The sequence below is a fragment of the Oryx dammah genome, unplaced genomic scaffold (assembly GCF_014754425.2).
Source record: "Oryx dammah isolate SB20612 unplaced genomic scaffold, SCBI_Odam_1.1 HiC_scaffold_28, whole genome shotgun sequence".
NCBI lineage: Eukaryota > Metazoa > Chordata > Mammalia > Artiodactyla > Bovidae > Oryx > Oryx dammah.
Genome location: NW_024070212.1, coordinates 99,125,327 through 99,148,168, shown reverse-complemented (window position 1 = coordinate 99,148,168; position 22,842 = coordinate 99,125,327). Strand labels below are relative to the sequence as shown.

General features: G+C 46.4%; 1 protein-coding gene and 1 non-coding gene across 5 annotated transcripts in view; one reads left to right on the top strand and one right to left on the bottom strand.

The window, feature by feature from the left end:
* The window catches only part of ARMH1 (armadillo like helical domain containing 1), a 58,710-nt gene extending 45,454 nt beyond the window's left edge, over window positions 1-13,256 (top strand). For 3 of the 4 annotated variants that reach the window (XM_040231326.1, XM_040231324.1, XM_040231325.1), the window contains exons 8-13: window positions 11,793-11,915; window positions 12,007-12,079; window positions 12,230-12,359; window positions 12,440-12,517; window positions 12,789-12,870; window positions 12,945-13,256. In XM_040231326.1, coding sequence (XP_040087260.1) covers window positions 11,793-11,915; window positions 12,007-12,079; window positions 12,230-12,359; window positions 12,440-12,517; window positions 12,789-12,870; window positions 12,945-13,063 — 605 coding nt within the window. In that variant the 3' untranslated portion in view covers window positions 13,064-13,256. Of the gene's footprint in view, window positions 1-11,792; window positions 11,916-12,006; window positions 12,080-12,229; window positions 12,360-12,439; window positions 12,518-12,788; window positions 12,871-12,924 lie in introns of all 4 variants that reach the window. The other variant, XM_040231327.1, reaches the window with a different exon arrangement.
* A 4,606-nt stretch (window positions 13,257-17,862) lies between these two features.
* On the bottom strand, window positions 17,863-17,978 carry LOC120857164. Its single transcript, XR_005719621.1, has one exon. It is a non-coding gene; the product is annotated as a U5 spliceosomal RNA (small nuclear RNA).
* Between the last annotated feature and the right edge of the window lie 4,864 nt (window positions 17,979-22,842).

The following is a 22,842-nucleotide window of genomic DNA, read 5'->3' as shown; positions in this document are numbered from 1 at the left end:
TGTATATCCTAATTTGTACTAACAGTCATGATAATGGGAATATAATTTGAAATACCTAGTTTTTTCAGCCTAAATGGCTACATGGAGGCTATGTGTCTTAAGTGACTCTTTCTGAGAGTTCTTAGGAACAAGGCACAGGGTTCAGAAGAGGAAAAAGAGAAGGAAGGTAGGAAATGGTAAGATTCTTAAGCAGAGGATGGGTATTCTGGTTACCTACTTCTTATAACAAGCCACCCCAATTTTAGTGTTGTAAAATGATCACTATTTTATTGTCACATATTATGTAGGTCAGGAATTTGAAGGTGATGGAGCAGAGCTCCATGATATCCAGGGACTCAGCTGAAAGACAATGGGGGCCACAACAGGAACTGATTTTTCCTTATCTCTCAGGCTCCAATATGGCTCCATGTGACACTCTTACTGAAGTTGTGGGTTTTTTGTTTTTGTTTTTATTTTTGGTTGCACTGGGTTTTCGTTGTGTTGGACTTCCCTTGTGGCTCAGACGGTAAAGCATCTGCCTACAATGCAGGAGACCCGGGTTCGATCCCTGGGTCGGGAAGATCCTCTGGAGAAGGAAATGGCAATTCACTCCAGTACTCTTGCCTGGAAAATCCCATGGACGGAGGAGCGTGGTAGGCTGCAGTCCATGGGGTCGCAAAGAATCGGACACGACTGAGCAACTTCACTTGGACTTGGGCTTGGGTCTTCATTGCTGAACAGTTTTCTCTAGTTGCAGCAAGCGGGGGTCTTCGTTGCAGTGTGCAGGCTTCTCATTGCGGTGACTTCTCCTGTTTCGGAGCTCAAGTGTCAGGCACATAGGCTTCAGCAGTCGCAGCTGGTGGGCTCTAGAGCACAGGCTCAGTAGTTGTGGCACAAGGACTTGCTCTGCAGCATGTGGGATCTTCCCAGACCAAGGACTGAACCTGTGTCCCCTACATTGGCAGGTGGATTCTCATCCACTGTACCACCAGGGAAACCCTTACCGATTCTGTTTTTATATAACATGTTGATAGGTTGTTCATCATAAATTGTTTTGCTTTGTTTTTTTGGCTGCACTGGGTCTTCACTGACGCTTGCAGGCTTCTCACTGTGGTGGCTTCTCTTGCTGCAGAGCACAAGTTCTGGAGCACGGGGGCTCAGTCACTGTGGCTTGTGGGCCTCTCCAGTTGCAGTTTAAGGAGTTAGTGCTCCTCAGTTTTGTGAGATCTTAGTTCCCTGATCAGGGATCAACCCCTCGTCCCCTGCATTGGGAGGCGGATTCTCAACCACTGGACAACCAGGGAAGCCCCTTGCACTCATTTTTTAATTGCATTCAGAAGTATCTTTCTTGATTACTGGATTTTGGCCCCTCCCCTCAATTTTGCAGCACAGGCAGATGCCTCCCTTGCCTTGCCCTAGCCCAGCCTTGAGCTGCACCAGCAGACTGGGACTTGTGCTGGGTCTTGAAGGTGGGACTCAGAGCTGGGCCTGTGCCTTGCAGCACACCTTCATGTGGCCTCTCCCTGTAGCTCTGTGGCTTAGGCTTCTCTCAGCTCAGTGGCCGCATTCTGAGAGGGGGCAGCCTGAGCAAGCTTCCAAGATATTCCAGACCAAAGCTGCATAGCATTTCTTGACCTAGCTTCATAAGTCACATAGTGTCACCTCCTGCCCAGACTCAAGGGAAGCAAGCAGCTTCTACCTCTTGATGGGAGGAGGATCAAATAATTTTATGACCAAGTTTTAAAACGACTGCAGTGGGATGTGTGGCACCTGGGGCACATGTGTGGTGCTGGCTCTATGTCTAGGTGAGATAAGCTTCTCTTTCTTCCTCTTTCTTCCCTTTCTCAATATTCTCATGCAGTTTCCTGAAATATGTCTGTCTGGCTGAGCTGGATTTTGAACATTACATCTACCCCACAACCATGCAGGGGCCCCGGGAGGAGCTGTGGTTCAGGGACCCCAGGAGCCCCGTCTTGAAGGTTGTGGGGAATGCCTTGCCCTTCCAGGTTCTTACAAAGAGTGGAAGAGGAAACCTGGGACCAAGTCATGGCTTTCTGGTCCCCACTGCAGCAGACTCTGATTGTCCATTCTCATCTGTCATTCACTTTCTCATAGAAATAACCAGGGAAGAGGTTCTGACACCTACATCCGCTAATTTCTGAGGATTTTTTTTCCCCATAGAATTAAGATTTTAGAATTTTTTAAATAATGACCCCATTCAACCTAAAAGAGTCAAAATTAAAATTAAGGAGGGACTTCTCCAAAGTGGTCCTGCCTGGAATTTATCTCCATTTATAATGACTCTGAAGTGAAAAATGGCAGTTTCCTCCCAGGGAGGATTGCTATTCCAGGAATTAGTGGCAGATGGGGACTTAATCATCACTCACTGGTCTCCCTCCCTGAAGAAGAGAAATGTCAAAGTCACAAACTTTTTTGGAAGGAGAAATTAATTCTGTTGGGGATCTGAAATATATATCTGTGTGGGTAAATATATTAGTATCTGTTACAAATAAATTATTATCTTAGGATCATAAAAATTACTATGTATGACTTAATAAGAAACTGACCTGTCTCTGTAAATTAATTTGCCAAATGCATGCTTACCCAAAAATCAACTGGCCAGATGACCAATTTGCTGAGTGCCCAGTTCACCAAATCACCAACTTACTGAAAATATGTTTACTTTAAATATTTAAAGTATAAGGACTTCCCTGGTAGTCCAGTGGTTAAGAATCTGCCTTCCAATACAGGGAACACAGGTTCAATCCCTGGTTGGGGAAATAAGATCCCACATGCCGTGGGGCAACGAAGCCTGAGCATCATAACTAGAGAGGCCCAAGCACCACAATGAAGACCTAGGGCAGTCAAAAAATAAAAATAAAAAAGCTAAAGTGTATACAGCTCCTCTTGGTTGTATTGGTAGGGCCTAAGAGAGCTGGGAGAAGCTGGAACTTCTGAGTTTTCAGAAGTTTTGTCCCTCCATACCCACTTCTTACCCTTCATCGGCCCCCTTCTCTGGCCCTTGTGCTCCCTTTCTCTGCTGAACCCCCTCACACCCCCTCTTCTCTCAAGGATGGGCAGTCTAGGCCATGTAGCATGGTGACCTCCAGCAAGTTCTCTCATCAGGTCTCCCCTCCTTGCTCCTACCCACTGCCACCACAGCCTCAGAGAGCTCAGGCAAAGACAAATGAAGATTCCTTAAAATTGCTGCCATGAAGGCAACATGAAAGACATTATAGTCAAACTTTGCAGAAATCCACAAAAGCTGTTAAATCAATCCATCTATATTCATTACCTATTGCTTATATAATAAATCACCCTAAAATTCAGTAGCTAAAAAAAAAGATGAACATTTATTACCTCCCACAGTTTTTGTGGATCAGAAATCTGGGAGCAGCTTAGCTGAGTGGTTCTGGCTCCAGGTGTGTCATATGGTTGCAGTCAGGCGGTCAGCTGGGGCTATCATCATCCAAAGGTGTGACCAGGCCTGGAGGACCCACTTCCAGGGTGGCTCACTTACTCACTTGGCAAGCTAGTGCTGGCAGTCGGCAGGAAGCCTCTGTTCTTCACCACGTGGATCTTGCTATAGGGCTGCTTGAGTGTTCTGACAACATGTCAGCTGGCTTCTCCTGGAGCAAGTGATCCAAGAGACAGCAAAGAGGAAGCTCCAATATCTTTCATAATCTAATTCTGAAGCTGCATATGTCACTTCTGTTTTACTCTCTTCATTGGAAGGCAGTCTCTAAGCTGACCCCACACACAAGGAAAGGAGAGAACTGGGCTCCACCTCTTGAAAGGAGACATACTGAAAACTCTGTGGACATCTTTCTTTTTGGTCCGCACCTTGCGGTAAGCAAGATTTTAGTGAACTTTAGTCCAACTTTTTGCGACCCCATGGAGTGTGGGATTTCTCAGGCAAGAATACTGAAGTGGTTAGCCATTCCCCAGCGCTACTGGAAAGGGAAGCAAAGCTCTGTATGGATGGCCCTGAGGTGGACTTCTTAAGTGTGACCAGTAGGTGGCAGTCTTGCCTGGGTGTGAAGAAAAGGACAGGCCACTGGTTTTCGCCGGCTCTAGGAGCAAACAGTCCATGGGGTCGCTAAGAGTCGGACTCGACTGAGCGACTTCACTTTCACTTTTCACTTTCATGCATTGGAGAAGGAAATGGCAACCCACTCCAGTGTTGTTGCCTGGAGAATCCCAGGGACGGGGGAGCCTGGTGGGCTGCCGTCTATAGGGTTGCACAGAGTCGGACACGACTGAAGCGACGCAGCAGCAGTAGGAGCAAAAAATTGTAAAAACCAACTTCATCAGAGCTGAGAGCGCTGGAAACGGTTGCCTGACAGCCACAGTTGCCAGATGCAGTGCCATTTCTGAGACACGAACGTGAAGCCTGCTGCTACAGCTCTGTGTCCTACTCACTGAGATCCCCCGGGGAAGTCTTTGTTCTGGGTTTCAGACAGGTGATCACAGAGCTTTCTTTCGGTGCTGACAGGTTATGGGCTCTGCGGCTCCTCTTTGGATTGGAGGAATCCTTCCGCTTGCACTGCAGTTTCCTTCAAGCGGTGGTGGCATGCTCCTTGCATGTTTTGTTTACTGCCAACCCAGTCAATGCCAGCGCTGTAGTTGACAGGTACCCAATGTGTTACTTGTCAAATTAATGGGCATGGGCCCTGCAGAGCTTCTTCTCAGCCTCACTGGGCATGAGCTCTCAATTCCAAACCTGCCTGATCACATCCTCCTCCCTGAGGACTCTGATCCCTTCCTTCCCAGACCCACACTGTCCTGGCTTCCCCCCTTTCTTTCTGGATTCTACTTCTTAGCCCTTCAAACATTCCTGTTCTTCCACCAGTCCCTTAGGTATTGGTTTCTTTTTCTCCTAGGAGTCAATCCCAGGTCGTCTTCTCTTCTTTTCTTTTTGGTTCTGTGGCACCTCACCCACTCCCGTGGTTTTAATTACCATGTATAATGATAGAAATAATAGCTCTTGGAGCAGGAAATGGCAACCCACTCCAGTATTCTTGCCTGGGAAATCCCATGGACCGAGGAGCCTGGCAGGCTATAGAAGGGCCTTTTTAATTTATTATTTTTTTAGAAGAGTCTTCTTTAAAAGGTTGCAAAAGAGTTGGACACAACATAGTGATTAAACAAAAACAACAAAGTTTAATTAAAGTGAGTTACAAGCATACTGATACTAAATATGTTGCTTTTCATGGCAAAGTTCTTTTGGTACATATTTACATTTCAAATATACAAAGGTAAGACAATCCAGTAAGCTTAGATTCCAGGGAACATCTCCTGGTCAGAAGGTAATCATTTCAGTCTCATTTTACGCACATGAGGGGTCTGAGGACGATGGGAGAGTAGCAAATAGATGGGGGAAAAGTGGAAACAGTAACAGATTTAACTTTCTTGGGCTCCAAAATCACTGTGGATGGTGAGTGCAGCCATGAAATTAAAAGATGCTTGCTCTTTGGAAGAAAAGCTATGACAAACCTAGATAGCATGTTAAAAAGCAGAGACATCACTCTGCCGACAAAGGTTCATACAATCAAAGCTATGGCTTTTCAAGTAGTCATGTATGGATGTGAGAGTTGAACCATAAAGAAAGCTGAGTGCCAAAGAATTGATACTTTTGAATTGTGGTGCTGGAGAAAACTCTCAAGAGTCCCTCGGACAGCAAAGAGATCAAACCAGTCAGTCCTAAAGGAAATCAACCCTGAATATTCACTGGAAGGACTGATGCTGAAGCTGAAGTTCCAGTACTTTGACCAACTGATGTGAAGACCCGACTCATTGGAAAAGACTCTGCTGCTGGGAAAGATTGAAGGCAAAAGGAGAAGGGGACAACAGAGGATGAGATGGTTGGATGGCATCACTGACTCAATGGACATGAGTTTGAGCCAACTCTGGGAGTTGGTGATGGACAGGGAGGCCTGGCGTGCTGCAGTCCATGGGGTTGCAAAGAGTCAACACGACTTAGAGACCGCACAACAATGACGCCTTTAGATAGAGTTATTGACTATATGCTAAGTACTGCTCTAGCTCTTTCCTCATTGAGTCCTCACAACAAGCTGATGAGGCAGGCATCACTATTACTTCAGTTTTGTGGTTGAGGGTCAGAGTGGCTGGGTGGCTGCTGTGCAGCTGAAATCTCTCCTGAGCCTAAGGACCTGATGCTCATATTCACTTGCCTTCTAGACATCTCCCCTTGGATGTCACTGACCGTGTTCAGAATTAGAATCCTGATATTCCTACTCCAAACCTTTCATTCTCTGAGGTCCAGTCTCAGCAAAACAAGCACCCAATCAACGCAGGCTAGACATGTGGGTCATCATCATCTCCTCTTGCTTCCCACCTTCAACCAACTTCTAACAAGACCAGTCAACTCTAACTCGGTATCATTCAGATCTGCTCCCCCTTCTCCATTCTGTCTCCACTGCTGTAATCCAAGTCTTTGTATTTCTCACATCTACACTGACCTCCATCTCTCCCTCATGGTGCCCACACAGTCTCTCCTGGTCCTCCACCAAAGAGGGTGCAGTGGGGCTTAGTTTAATGGAGAAGAATATGAGTTTTGGAATCCAACACAGTTATACCCTGTGTGCCAGCCACACCTCCCAGCTTGCCTGGCCACCAGGGTGGCACACACTATCCAACATGGCACCCGCCACATTCTTCCTTCCTTCTCTTCTCCCCATGGCCTTGCTAGTTCTCTGCCACCTTCTCCACCCCCTCAACATGCCCTCACACCAGCCCAGCTGTTCCCATGGCTCTTGTAACACATCATAAATGCCAGTTTCTTTACTGGTATTCCCCACTGAACTGTGTCATCCCTGAGGGCGGGGATTTTATCTTAGGCCTCTTGGTAACCCTAGCACAAGGATCTGGCACAGAGAAGATGCTCAAGAAGTATTAAATCCACGGCAGCTCCATTTAGGCCAGTTGGATGTTGTCAGCACCACAGGCTTCAGGCAAAGCTGCCAAAGGTCTCCTGTTCCTTCTGCTTTCTGAATGAGTCTGATACAGTGAGTAACTAGCACAGGGTATAGAGTTGTAAGTGGCTGTGGTTCTTTAGGGGACATTTGGGCAGGAACTAGCACTGCGCTTTGGGTGTAAACAATGACAGCTGTGAAATTTAAAACTCAATCAAAAGTGATTCAGTGAATAAATTTTTTTTTTATTTTGTAAAGGATCTACATGCATAATCAAGGAGCAGGTACACAATCAGTTAAGCCTCAAGCATTCATGTAAAGTGAACAGACAGAACCAGATATTTGTCTCCTGAAGTGCTTGGTCCCACGTGGGTGGAGAATGCCATTGTGGGTCAGGGAAACATCACTGAAATATCTTCATCTATTCATTTTTACCCTGAATGTTCACCAAATCACTTCTTGATGCAGGAAGAACTCTCTGAGGTACAGGGAGGCAGTTTTCCCAGGGCATCCTGGCACTAAGGTGCCACCAGCTCGTGCCTGACAAGGACCCAGCTAGTACTGAGAGCTGTGCTGTAGCTGACCAGGCCCCTGTAGTCAGATATAAGGAGGAAATAACTGAGTAAGACCCCAAAACCAAGCAGCACTAATTCAAGAGAAAGAAGAAAAGGTTTCATCCAAACAATAAAAGAACAAATGAGAAAGACTTGGGGATTGTGGCACTAGGCTAGAGCTGCCAAGTGTCCAGAGGCATCCCAGGCTTCATTTTTGTCCAAGTAGAAAAGTGTTTGGGGGAATCCAGGGAGGCTCAGTGTGCTGGTGGCTTTCCCTCCACACTGTTGCTATCTCTGTGATCCCAAATTAGAACCCTACCTGAGTAATCAGAGGTTGGAGTGAAGCATAGCTGGGATTGCAAGGACTACTTCAGTAGAACTGAATGCAAGAGAAAGTGCAGAAGCAGTGGCCAGCCGTTTCTGAATCAGGTTGGCCCACAAGGGAAAAGGGCTGCCCCAGAAGGCCTGCCCCCAGACTGCCAAGAACCGGAAGAGGCAGCACCAGACGAATGAGAATTTTACTCCTGGGAGGATAATTCTTTGATTCTGTGATTGGGAAAAACAGGCTGAGACCAAGTAAGGTTTATTCCAACAATGCAAGGCTGGTTCAATATCCCAAAATCAACCAATTTAATCTACCAAGTTAACAGGCTAAAGAAGAAAAATCACATCATTAGATCAATCAGTGCAGAAAATGCATGTGACAAAATTCAATACTCATTTGTAATTTAAAATTCTCAGAAAAATAGGACTAGAGAAGAGCTTCCCTGGGTATTACCTGGCAGGACAGTGGTTAGGACTCCACACTTTCGTTTCCAAGGGCCTCGGTTTAATCCCTGGTTGGGGAACTAAGATCCTGCAAGCCACATGGCATGACCAAAAAAAAAAAAAAAGGGAAAAGAGAGAGAGAAGAACTTCCCAACTTGATAAAAGGCATCTACCAGGGGGGAAAAAAAAATCTACAGCTAACATACTTAATAACGAAAGACTGAATGCTTTCCCTGGAAATTCAGGAACAGAGCCAGTATGTCTGCTAAAGGATTACTTCTAGCAGAAGAAAAATAATCCTAGGAGACAATTCCCATAGAGGCAGGTCTTTCACATTTCTGCATATATTGTAAATGATATACTTACTGCTCTTCATTCCAGACTACATTTTCAAGGATGGATGTTTGGCAAACAGCTTTGGTAAATAAAAATAATTTCCCCATTTATAGCAAAAGGCAAGCATGCTTACTGACTACTATATAGCATTCAGGTTCTCTGAAATCAGGACTCCTCTTTGTAATGAAATCCATCTGTGTTACTTCCATGCTATATGAGGGCAAAGGGAACTGATACAAAAAAAAAAGAAAACCCATAATATCAATATTAAGAATTTAAAAGGTGACATCATTATAGATGGTACACTCATAAAATGATTTTTAATGATATAATGAAAACTTCTTCCAATATGTTGAAAATTTAGATGAAAACAGCTAGAAAATAAAATTTACTAAAACAGACTTAGAAGTAGAAAACCCAAATAGCCCTCTATTAAAGAAAATTAATCAGTAATTAATTTTTCCATAGGATCAGAAGCTTCAGAGAATTCTATCAAACATTCAACAAAAAAAATTCTAGGTTTACACAAATTCTTCCAAAGATTAGAAAAAGATAGTACATCTGTTCCAAAATTCTCTTTTACAGATTTTCCTGGAGGAGAAGGCCATAGTACAGGAATAGATTAGTCCTGGGAGAGTTATAATCAGTTAAGAAAACAGTGGCAAATGTAGCTAAGTGTACTCTGGTTTCTCTTCAGATGAGTTATCTTTTACTCTTTACTAAAGATTTCCTGGAGAGGAAAGTGTGGGAGGTTACCTTATTTCTCATCCAAAAGGGAAAGTTTCCAATGTTTCATCTATGAGGTATGATGCTTGTTATAGCTTTCTATAGATAGCTCTTATCAGATTGAGATTTAATTTTGTCCAACTTTTTTTGTCTATGAAGATGATATATGTGCATTCCCAGATGGCACATTATTCTTTTTACATACTGCTGGATTCAACTTGCTAATATTTTGTGAAGAATTTTTGCACCTCTGTTCACAAGTAAGCTTGCTATATAATTTCTGTAGAAAAAAAGAAAAGTAAAAAAGTCGCTCAGTTGTGTCCGACTCTGCAACCCAATGGATTATACAGTTCATGAAATTCTCAAGGCCAGAATACTGGAGTTGGTAGCCTGTCCCTTCTCCAGCAAATCTTCCCAACGCAGGAATTGAACCGGGGTCTCCTGCATTGCAGGTGGATATCTTTACCAACTGAGCTATCAGGGAAGCCCAATAATATCTGTAGAGCCTCACTTAACAGCTGAGGGCAGGGAACCAGACAGCCTATTTCCCAACCTACAGCTTAAACTTGAAACGGCCTTCTAATGCAAGTTGGTCCTACCTTCTACTTTTCAGAACCTACTTGTATTTCTACACATCAGGAATTGTTGTTCAGTTGTTGAGTCCGACTCTTTTGTGACTTCATAGACTATGTAGCCCACCAGGCTCTTCTGTCCACAGGATTTTCCAGGCAAGAGAATACTGGAGTGGGTTACCATTTCCTTTTCCAGGAGATCTTACCCACCCAGGGACTGAAACTGTCTCCTTGGCAGGTAGATTCCTTATCACTCAGCTGCCTAGGAAGTCCACAAAGTCTACATATTTAGCTTCAAATAAGTAAAACCTCAAAAGATCACATCACCAGTCTCAATCGTTCTTCTTCACAAAAGTCTTTGCTAAGACACAAAAGGTAACCAGAAGAGAAAGTGAACCATGAAAGCATGTATTTCTCTACCATCAGTGCCCATTCTCCCAGATACTCCCTTATGACGTGTGGTGCCTTTGCACGTACCAACAAAAGCCTTTCCTCCATTGTAGAGAATTATCCCTAAATGTGTTCTTACTTCCCTGGTAACTGTCAGTAAAGAATCTGCCTCCAATGCAGGAATCAGCCTGCAGTGGAGGAGACCGGGGTTCCATTCCTGGGTCCGGAAGAAGGAATGTCCCTGGAGAAGGAAATGGCAACTCTTGCCTGGAAAATCCCACGGACAGAGGAGCCTGGCGGGCTCCAGTCCATGGGGTCGCAAGAGTCGGACACGACTTAGCGACTAAACCATCACCATCACCATTCTTACGGGGTAAGATGTCCTAACAAGAAAACAAAACGGGTAACTTTAGTTATTAAAACAGATAACATAACGTTGCATTTTGATATGCAAATAAGCTAATCAGGGAAACAGCTTTGCGCCTCTGAGTAAATGGAGAGACTGGTGGCACTGACTCTCAAGCTGAGGCAGAGTGCATTTCTGTCTTTCACGCCGCAAGCGCCGCCGCACCGCACCCGCCGTTTATCCGCTGTACCGCCGCTTTACCGTCCAGCTCTGTCTCCCTCTGGTTCCTTTTTCTTACAAAAATATTCCGCCCTCCGCCATCTTCCCAGGTACTCCCACAGCCCACGGACCCCGTTTACAGCACCTGTCACCAAACTGGTCTCGGGGCACAGTAGGCTTCCTATGCAGACTGGCCGAAAGGCTGAGTCAAAGCTGGAATGACTGGGAAGTAGCTACAGAAAGTACCCTCAATAAAGTCTAGTCCCCTTCCTCCTTCCTAACCGTCGTTCCCTCCTTTTGCTTCCACCACTTCCTAGCTGTGGTACCCTAGGCAAGTGCTTTAGCCCTCTGTGCCTCATCCCCTCAAATGTAAAATGGGGATAACAGTCGTCGTGCTGGTGCAAAGCGGACCTCGTCGGTCCCGGCCTGCGAGCGGCAGCGGGATACCGAGAATGCTCAGCACAGAGCCTGGGCAAACAAGGCCTCGACAAGGGTTCGTCAGAAAACTCAGTTTCTCTAAACTTCTGTCAGCCTTGCCTCTTTTCTCATTTTCTGCCACACGTCCTCACCCACCCGCTCTGTGTCCTTCTCACCCCTTGTTTTTCCCCGTCCTGTCTCCCTCTGAAGACCCGACCCCTCCCTCCTCCACAAAACCTGCTAGATTCCTCAGAGGTGAAAGGCGGCCCTGCCTCTGCGCGGCCTTCAGCTTTTTCAGCCTCTAAGCCTCAAACCCTTCCTCTTCCCGCTCTAGCTGCTTCTGTGAATCCCGGGAGACCTCGGCCCCCTCCTCCCTCTCCTCTTTAACCACCAGGTCCAGGAGGGCAGGGCCAGCTACTCCCACGCCTGGCACATTGTTGGCCAGAAAGAGGTGCTACGAAAGGTCGATAAAGAAGGGGGAGGGTGCTTCCTTGCGGGGATGGGGCGTGAGTGGAGCGGCCGGCCTCTCCAGCGCCTCTGCCTTCCCCAGCCATCGAGCTGATCAAGGACCTGGTCAACTACGACGTGTGCCCAGCGCTGCTCAAGGGCCTCGTAGCGCTACTGACACCATCCTTCAAGGAGACCAGCAAACTGCAGTCCCAGATCGTCAGCGGTAGGGATCCGCTCGGATTGGGGGGTGGGCGCCGGCGGGGCAGGAGGGAGAAGCGGGTTCCTCCCAGTCTCACGGCCACTCCCTCCTCTAGACTCGTCGGTCCCCGAGCTCACCGCCCACCTGCCGCTGTTTTTGCAGCAGGCCGCGGCCGCCAAGGCCATCGGGTAAGCGGGCCGCAGGTGGTGGGCGGATGCGGCAAGCCGGGCTCAGCGCTGCCCGGGCGCTGGGGAAGGGCTCCGGCCGCCGAAGGGTCCCACCCTACCATCGCAGCCCGAATCCCACCCCCATCCCCAAACCACCCCACCCCCGCCCAGGATCCTGGCGCGCCACAACACGACCCTGGCCGAGGAGATGCTGCACCTACGAGTGATACACAGCCTGATGGCCGCCATGGGCAACACGGATCACAGCAACAGCCAGCGGCAGGCCAGCCTCACGCTGGAGGTGCACGGGGCGGCTGGGCGGCGGGCGGGCATGGCGCGCGGGCACTACAGTCACGCCCCACCCCCGCCCGCCCACCGCAGTACTTCGTGCAGTTATTCCCGGTGGTGGAGGAGCACGTGCGCAACACCATGGGGGAGGAACTCTACAAGCTCTTCCTAGTAAGTGGGACAAAACAGTGGCCCTGCGCGTGCCGCAGCTCACGCCCTCCCCCCACCCCCATGGACACCCCACACAAGATCTGGCTGGGGCGGGCGACAGAAGGGACTGCCCTGCTTGGGCTTCTCCACCTGGCACCCTTCTGTTCCTTTTCTGGCCCATCCTGTCAGGCTAAGAGCCTGACTGCAGCCTGCAGCCTCCCTCTGCCCATGCCCAACTCCAAGTCCAGGCTGCCCTGGCATCTAGCCAGGTTTCCCTTGCTTCTGTCTCCAGAGCAATGCCGAGAATCTGTACATGAATATAGATACCATTCAGGCGGACATCTTGGCAGCCAACAAAGTCAATGTCACCAGAGGTGAGTGGCGAGAGAGGGGGCCTGGGCCAGAGGAGCAGGGGCACCCAGTCTCAGGCTCATCTCCCTGCCTCCAGCACTGCACCTCAGCGGCCTCTCCTACAGCAACATGAGCTTTTACTTTGGCCATCCTAATGAGGATCAGGTGGCCTACATCACACACTTCCCGAAGGAGGACGTGGAAGAAAAGGAGTAAGAGGAGGAAAAAGCAGCCTCAGAGGCAAGCCAGGAAGCCAAGGCTGTGTGGCAGGGAAGCCTGGCAGAAGGGAGGAGTCACAGCCAGCTCCTGTCGACTCCTCTTGGCCTCGGTGGGAAGCTGGGGGTTCTGCCTTCCAGTAGGGGAGAGAGAGAGCCAACTGGGAAGTCTTCAATAAACAAGTCTTGCTGTCTGTCTGGTGTCCATGTGTGGAGGGCAGAGGGAGATCCAGTGAGAGCTGTGATGATGGACCAGGGTGCCTCTGCTCATCAAGGAAAAAAGCTGGTCAGCAGGGAAGGACCACCAACCTCCTAGAAGATTCAGGGAGGTAGTGTGAGGAGTGGGCCTCACCTCCGGTCCCTCCTGGCCCCGGCACTCTCACCTCCAGGACACCACACCCACCTGGGTTCTCTCCTGCTTCTCTGGTTGTTTTCGTCCGTTCTCTTTGCTGATTGATCATGCATGCAGGCTCAGTCGTGTCCACCTCTTTTTGATCCCATGAACTGTAGTCCACGCCAGGTTCCTCTTTCCTTGGGATTACCCAGGCAAGAATACTGGAGAGGGTTGCCATTTCCTCCTCCAGGAGATCTTCCCAACTGTGTCTCCCGCATCACAGGTGGATTCTTTACCACTGAGCCACCTGGGAAGCATTTTTATGGGTTCCTCCTTTTCAACCCAGCTTCCTTCAAGGTGGAGGGAGGCAGGACTTTGACCCTGAGCCTCTTCTCTATATTTATACCCTGGTGATTCCATCACTTTATTTTTTTAACTTGTATTTATGTATTTCTAATTTTTTTTTTTTTTTTGGCCATGTCATGAAGCATTCCCTGACCAGGGTTAGACCCGTGCCTCCTGCAGTAGAAGCATGGAATCTTAACCACTGGACTGCCTGAGAAGTCCCTCTATCACTTTAAATACCACTTATATACAATGACTCCCATATTTCTCTTTCCAGCTAAACATTTCCACCTCATTTTGTTGTCAACAAAAAAATTAATCAGTAGATCTAAGAAAGTTTTATTCTAGCCAAACTGAGGATTATAAACTAGGAACAGCCTCTCAGAAAGCTCTGAGAACTGTTCTGCTTGTTAGAGGTAAAAGCTCAGTTATATAAGTTTTTGAGACAGAAGGCTCAAATTAAATGATGTATACAATGCCATTCACGCTTACAATGCAAGTAGTGGGTCCTGGGTCATCATGGCCCCTTACAAGATCAAGAAGGAAAGTTATCTCCTAAGATATTATCTTAGCAGGGGCTACTCTCCAATCTTGAGGCTTCTCACTGCAGTGGCTTCTCTTGTTGCAGATCACAGGCTCTAGGACTGCAGTAGTTTTTGCACATGGGCTCAGCAGCTGCTGTTCCGAGGCTTTAGAGCATAGGCTGCATAGTTGTGGCACACAGGTTTAGTTGCTCATGGGCATGTGGGATCTTTCTGAACCAGGGATTGAATCTGTGTCTCCTGCATTGGCAGTGTGTGGTTCTTTAAAATGACAAACAAGCTCACGATTTAGGACTTTTGTGCAAGCTTTTCTGCTGAACACTTGAGAGTGGTTCTGTTCCTAGAACTCTCACCCCAGGTATCTGCATGGCTGATTTCTTCACTTTCTTTACACAAAAGTCAGCTTCTCAATGAGGGTTACTATTTTTTTTAAGTTGCATCCCATACTACCAGTCCCTGTACTCTAATCCCTAACCCCTGCTACTCACCTATTTATTTCATATCACTTATTTTTTTTATCTGTCTCCCCACCTGAATGTAAGATCCAGTAGGGCAGTAATATTTGTTTTCATTACTGATATTTTCCACATGTTGAGAATAGTGCCTGGCACACATGAATGAATTACTGAGTTATTGTGAGGGAATTGTCCCTCAAGGTCAGAGGAAATAAATCAGATGGCAGTAATTCTTTAGGGTGCCACAAGAGGGCATCACTGGCCCAGATGTTGTCAGTCAAAGGCTGCCTAGCCTTACCCCTGACTGGGATTTTGAGCCTCCTCTTTCCTCTATTTGGGCAGAGAAAGGAAAGAAAAGTTAACAAAATATCCAGCATGTTTTCCTTAAAGCTAAATGAATTTCCTATTTTAAAGACATGTCCTAAAAAAAAAAAAAAAAAAAAAAAAAGACATGTCCTGTCCTTTGGTGTTTAGTCTTGAAATAGCCTTTCTTTCTATAGAATTGTTTTAAAAACAGTACCCCATAAACTTTTGGAAATTTTAATAATTAGAAAATTAAAAATACAGGAAAAAATCCAAAACTCTTGTATAATAGTTTAATAACAATGGAATGTTTTAAAATGAAATCTTAAGTATACTACAAATATCTGACAAATATACATTACATGAAATTTATTAATATACATTTATTTCCCCCCAACTTTTAACTTTCAAAAGTTCAAAATTACCAAAAAAAGTTGAAAGAATAATACAGTGAATACCGATACCCTTTGACACATTTTCTTTTATTTACCGGGCTATTTGGAAGTTTCAGATATGACATTTGACAACTAAAAACTTGACTACTAAAAACTTCACATTATATTTCTACTAAGCATAAGGACATCCTCCTACATAATAATTACTGTATCATTATTGTGGTAGTCTAAGTAATGGCTGAGTGAACTCCGGGGGTTGGTGATGGACAGGGAGGCCTGGCGTGCTGCAATTCATGGGGTCGCAAAGAGTCGGACACGACTGAGCGACTGAACTGAACTGAACTGAAGTAATGGCTTCCAAGTGCACCTACATCCTTCTCCCAAGAACCTGTAAACGTGTTACTTCATGTGGTAAAAGGAATTTTGCCGGTGTGATTAAGGATCTTGAGATGGGAAGCTCCTCCTGGATTATCTAGGTGGGTCCCAGGTAAGTACAAAGGTCTTATACAGCAGGACAATCCATAATTAGTTAGGAGATGACATAACAGAAGCAAGAGGTTTAGAGTAATGCCTGGAAGGTGGCACAGGCCAAGAAATGAAGGCAGCTTTCTAAAGGCAAAGACATAGATTCTTCCCCCGACTTCCCAAGCTTCTAGAAAGAATGCACCCCTGTCAACACCTTAATTCTAGACCTCTGACCTCCAGAACTATAATTTTGTTTTTTGTTCAGGATCCAGTTAAGATTTGTATTAATGTATTGCATTTGATTGTCATATGGTTGGTGACAGTGGCTTAGTTGGGTCCAACTCTTGCGACCCCCATGGACTGTAGCCTGCTAGGCTCCTCTGTCCATGGGATTCTCCAGGCAAGACTACTCGAGTGGGTTGCCATTTCCTTCTCTAAGGGATCTTCCTGACCTGGGAATTGAACTTAGGTCTCCTGCATTTCAGGCACATTCTTTACCAACTGAGCTATGGGAGAAGCCCCTGTCACGTTCAGTTCAGTTCAGTCGCTCAGTCATGTCCAACTCTTTGCAACCCTGTGACCTGCAGCACGCCAGGCCTCCCTGTCCATCACCAACTCCCGGAGTTCACTCAGACTCACGTCCATCGAGTCAGTGATGCCATCCAGCCATCTCATCCTCGGTCGTCCCCTTCCCTCCTGCCCCCAATCCCTCCCAGCATCAGAGTCTTTTCCAATGAGTCAACTCTTCACATGAGGTGGCCAAAGTATTGGAGTTTCAGCTTCAGCATCAGTCCTTCCAATGAACACCCAGGACTGATCTCCTTTAGGATGGACTGGTTGGATCTCCTTGCAGTCCAAGGGACTCTCAAGAGTCTTCTCCAACACCACACTTCAAAAGCATCAATTCTTCGGCGCTCAGCTTTCTTCACAGTCCAACTCTCACATCCATACATGACCACTAGAAAAACCATAGCCTTGACTAGACGGATCTTTGTTGGCAAAGTAATGTCTCTGCTTTTGAATATGCTATCTGGGTTGGTTATAACTTTCCTTCCAAGGACTAAGTGTCTTTTAATTTCATGGCTGCAGTCACTCACCACCTGCAGTGATTTTGGAGCCCCCAAAAATAAAGTCTGACACTGTTTCCCCATCTATTTCCCATGAAGTGATGGGACCAGATGCCATGATCTTAGTTTTCTGACATGTAGTATAAGCTTATTTTTAAAGTTCAAATTTATAGCAATTAATTTTTTATCTTGCTGTCTTGATCCGCATAAAAACTAGAAATTACAGATAATCTTGAGGATTTATATTTTTCGGTTGTGCCATACAGCTTGCAAGACTTTAGTTCCACAACCACGGATCAAACCTGTACACCCTACAGAAGCATGATACCCTAGCCACTGGACCAGCAAGGAATTTACAGGACTTCCTATTTTGAAGCTATACCAAGTGCACTAATTAGAAACCACAGCCCCAGAGTGAGTGGGGTCTTGCCTGCCTGCCATGCTCAAGTATCCCTCCTGTGAAAATTGTGAACAGATATGCCCAAACCTGAACTCTAACTCAAGGCCTAAACAAAACCGGATTAACCGGGTTTTTCACAGGTAATAAACATCTGTTGAACCGCTGACCCTAGTGTGTCAAGGCCCGTACCAAACCCAGAAGACCATCCAGTCTCGTGACAAAACATAGTTTCCACTTCTGTACCTTCTATAACTGCGCGGTTACGCAGCAAGGCTGACAGTTCTTCAGCAGCCGATTTGCCACTCCTCCTATTTTTATCTCAAAAAATGCTTTACAGCGCCCCTATCGAAACTCAACACCACGTTAACAACGGCTAACCATAATCAGTCTAACAAACCACACCCCGCAACGAAATACTCGAGTTTATGTAGCGTTACGTCTTGTTACACAACAGACTACTTAAAAACTATCATCTACTTTTAAACAAATTTATAAGCCTCGCGAAAGCAAGGCCTCAAAAAATTGGTTTAAAACTCAGAATTGTTCCTCTCCACGGAAATCTTTAGTAAAAGGCGAAAGATTTATACGATCTGAAGAGAAACCAGAGCATACTGCAAAGATCCGGCACACAGTCCTCGGTTAACCATAAGTCCTAAGTCAGCAGTGGTAACTATATACCCACCCAAAAAGCGAGTAAGTATCTGCCATCGCAGATAATTCTATTAAAATATCCTAATTTTTCAGAAGTAGGAGAGAAATCAAAAGGAAAAAAGGATCTAGCCTTTAAAGTAGGCACGATCCTGAATGCAATGCATTGTGGGTATGTAAATGAAGTTGACTCTCCAACTTCGCATACCGGGAAATGCTTTAAAATTTAAGGCATTAGGTGGCTCGGTCTAGAGCCACCACTAGGGGGCGAAGCAGAAGCCAGATCGGCAAGAGTATAGACGCGGGGTCCAACGAGAAAATTCGATTTTATCCCTTTTTTTAAGGCACGACATCTATTCCTTTCCCAAATGTTACAGTGAAACCAAGAGGGAGGGGGGGAAATGGTTTTAGCAGTCAGGAAAAAGAAAAGTACCAATCTGAGGTTTGGCCAATAAAAGTTATTGACGACAATGGGAGAGAAGAAAAGAAAAAGACAAGACGTTATTTCACGTTACAGACCTTCCCCTAACCCAAAGTTTAATACTTGCTTACCAAGTAGAAAAAGAGACAGTTGATTCACAAATTGGAGGTTTGAACTTCAGTTAAGACACTTATAAAAACCTAGACAGGGACCGTGTCCTCCTCAGCCCAGGTGTCGCTAGTCTAAAAACTCAAGGGAAGGCAGAACACTCAGGATTTGGGAGTGTACCCACCCCCACATCTCGCTCGGATTTGAGCAGCAAACATAACCTACTTGGAAAGAATTGGGAAAGAAAACCAGCAACTGCCTTCTTCCTGGTGGGGACAGGGAAGGAGGTGGGGCTAGGGCTAGGAGCATTTCACATCACTAACCTAACTTGGGCAACTGCAAGGAACCATCTTAAACTGGTCTTAAGAGGAAGGCCAGATGGATGATGGGAGAATCCATAGGAGGGAGAGGCGGAGAGGGAATGTGCCTAGGGGGCGACAGCTCCTTCCTTTCTGGGCACAGGAAGGCAGCCAGGGTCCAGGCAGTGACCTCACAAGAACAACACAGCTTTTGCAGCTTGGAGACCACCCACGTGCCCTAGAATGAAACAGATGTTCATTCTGTTTCCTCCAAGGCATAGGGCCCCAAGGCAGTGGACAGCTCTGTGGCCTGGAGCCCTTCTCTTCTGTGTCTCCTCCTTTGGGAGGCAGCATTAGCCCCTGCCCCTTGGACCTCAGGCTCTTGGCTCACAGGGGAGGCAGCAACCTCTCTTCCTGAGCAGTGCCTTCTTCGCTGTAAGTACCAGATCTCTGCCTGTTCCTGCTCTTCCTGTGTGGGTTAAGAGGCAAGACGAATCACCTCACCCTCCTTCCGATTTCTCTTGAAGGACAGGCTATTCAGTTTGAAAGATTTCTTGAAAGAGAATTTCTTCCTCTCCTTGAGGGTCTCCTTGAGGGGGATTGGAGGGCCCAATGTGCTAGCGGCACCACATCACCGCTTGGCTCTGCACCAGAATGCCTGTTTTTCTGTTTATTGAAGTATATTTGATTTATAATATTATGTTAGTTTCAGGTGTATAGCATACTGATTTAGTATTTTTCCAAATTATACTCCAGTATAGATTATAGATAATGGCTATAATTTCCTGTTATGCAGTATATCCTTGTTATGTCTCTATTTTAGATTTTAACACTCAAATAAAATTGCTCTTGAATTAAAAAATTTAAACTAAACTTTTTAGAGGCCTGAAAATAGTTGTTTTCATACATTCATGCAACAAAAATGTATGGAACACTGTGTCGGACCATGTGCTAAGCCCCATGAGACTAGTGTGTGTGATGAGCACTGATGACTGTTTCAGTGACACATAGGCCGAGCAAGAAAGGATCCACAGGAGTAGGGTGGTGAGGGCGTTCTCAGCAGAAAGGCACTTTGAACAGTGTGAGCCTGAGTGGTGAAAGGACAAGTGGCTAAGTGACAGGGACCAGATCGGGTCCAATGCCAATGCATGACCTTGGATTTACCTTGAGAGCAATGAGGAATTTCTGAAAAGCTTTCGAGGAGAATCAGTTCAGTTCAGTCACTCAGTCTCGTCCAACTCTTTGTGACCCCACGGACTGCAGCACACCAGGCTTCCCTGTCCATCACTAACTCCCAAAGCTTGCTCAAACTCATGTCCACTGTGTTAGTGATACCATCCAACTATCTCATCCTCTGTCATCCCCTTCACCTCCTGCCTTCAATCTTTCCCAGCATCAGGGTCTTTTACAATGGGTCAGTTCCTCAGATCACGTGGCCAAAGTAGTAAAGGAGAATAATATGATCAAATTAGTGTTTTGAAGCAGCATCAGCATCATCTGGTATTATCAGTATTAGAGTTGAATTATGTCCCATCCCCCCTCCCCCACTAAATTCATATGTTGAAGTACAAACCCTCAGTACTCAGAATGTGACTTCATTTGGAAATAAAGTCATTGTAGATGTAATTAGTTTAATGAGGCTTCCAGAGCTGTCAGACAATAAATTTCTAAGCCACCAAGTTTGTGGTGTTTTGTTACGGCATCCTAAAAAATACACCCAATTTACCTGGGTGTGTGTGTCCAGTCACTCAGTTGTGCCCAGCTCTTTTCGACCCCATGGACAGCAGCCAGCCAGGCTCCTCTATCCATGGAACTCTCCAGGCAAGCATACTGGAGCGAGTTGCCATTTTCTACTCCAGGGGTTCTTCCTGACCCAAGGATCCAACATCTTGCCTCTCCTGCATTCACAGACAGATTCTTTACCACTGGACCACTTGAGAATCCCAATATACCCGGGTGTTCGTTAGAAATATACATGATTGGGCTATACCTCAGACCTACGGATTCAGAAAATCCAGGTGAGACCCGGGTACCTGAGTTTTAACAGTCTTCCAGATGATTCTGATGCAGGCTAAGTTGAGAACCACTGGACACTTATTCTGGCTAAAGTATGGAGATGGTATGGTGGACAAGAGGTTTGGAAAAATGATTTAGGACTGAGCACTAAAGCCAGAGAGAAACAAAAGGCAGCCTGGACCAGGGGATGGTCAGGACTGCTCAAGGAGAAAGAGTGCAAAGGAGAGAAAACAAGGCTAGAATAAGTCCCTAGAGAACCGTGCCTAAGGGAGGGATGCAGCAGATGCAGTGAAATTAGGAAGGCCAGAGGAAAAGCAGCAGCGTGGAGAGCATAGAAATCAACAGCAGAAAAGAAGAGATCCATCAGCTCCGTCAGATGAGTGATCAAGTGAGGTGGGGACTGCAAAGTTCATTTAGTAGGGATAAGGTTAGTTAGCTCAGAAATCCCAACAGGGCGTTTTAGATAGGGAGGGAACTTTAGGGGGCTTTGGGAGACCACAGTAAGTTAATGATCACTTAAGAAAGCAGGCTTGCTTAACCTTGAAATTGAGCAGGCCTGTTTAGCAACAAAACCATGGAACAGAAGCATGGGACATGCCCCCAAGCAATAAAACAATGGTGGCCTGAGACCCACATTCTGCCCAGTGAGCCCAGTAAGTTACTGACCCCTAGGACATGCTCTCTGCACACATGAAAAACAATAGCTTATGGAAAGGTGACCTTTCCATAGTAAGTAAAGACCTTCACTGTAACTAAGATCTGAAGTAATTTTTCCATAGTGCCATTACAGTCCTGACTTGACCATGTAGGGACAAGAAAACTCCCTTGCCCATCCTCCCTTGCCACTAGGAGGAGCTAATGATGGAAGTGTAACACCTACTCAAGAATGAGGAAGAAGCTGTTTCTTCCCCCTCCCTACTTTCCTTTGGTTTTAAAACTGTAGCCCACTAAGTTCCCAGGGCCTCTCGCCCACCCACTTCTCAGCTTCACAGGAGTCCTACTCTGGTAATAAGAAGTCACTTCTTATCTATCATTTTGCCTCACTGAATTTTTTCTGCCCTGAGACACAAAGGACCGGAGTTCCTCAGAGCCCTCAAAATGCCGCCTAGTGGTCTCACATTGGATCCAACAGCAGGGCAGTTGCTGGTGACCCAAGTGTGTAAACAGAGGGCATTGATGGAAGTCCAACCGCAGGGAGCCGTTGAAGGAGGCCATGGAGGTAGAGAAAGCAGGCAACTCTTCCGAGACATTGGCCCTGAAAAGCCAAATAGAGACTGTAGCTGGAAAGGGTTTGGGATTAAAGGTAGCTTCCCTCCATCTCTTTTGTTAATATTGTGTGTGTTCTCGGTCACTCAGCTGTGTCCGACTCTTTGCATCCCCATGGACTGTACCCCGCCAGGCTCCTCGGTTCATGGGGATTCTCCAGGCAAGAATACTGGAGTGGGTTGTCATTTCCTCCTCCAGGGATCCTTCTCAACCCAGGGATCAAACCAGTGTATCCTGGGTCTCCTGCGTTTCACACAGATTCTTTACTGCTGGGCTTCTCTGGTGGCTAATATGGTAAAGAAACTGCCTGCAATGCTGAGGACCCAGGTTCAATCCGTGGGTCAGGAAGATCCCCTGAGAAGGGCATGGCAACCCACTCCTGTGTTCTTGCCTGGAGAATCCCATGGACAGAGGAGCCTGACAGGCTACAGTCCATAGGGTCACAAAGAGTTGGACACGACTGAAGTGCCTTAGCACGCACGCATGAGCCACCAGGGAAGCCCTTATGCTAATATTAGGAGAGTGTTAAACACGATTAAACCCCTTGGAAAGGAGTCAGTACAGATGGAGAGAGTGAAGATCCCAGAGAGAGGAATTACAGGACAGATAAGGGGGGCTGAGGAGTGAGAGGGGAGGAGGATGGAGGTCCAGTTAGGTAAGATGAAGGATCCTGACTCCCTGGTGGCAGGAAGAGGGGAGCGAGAGGGTGCAGTATT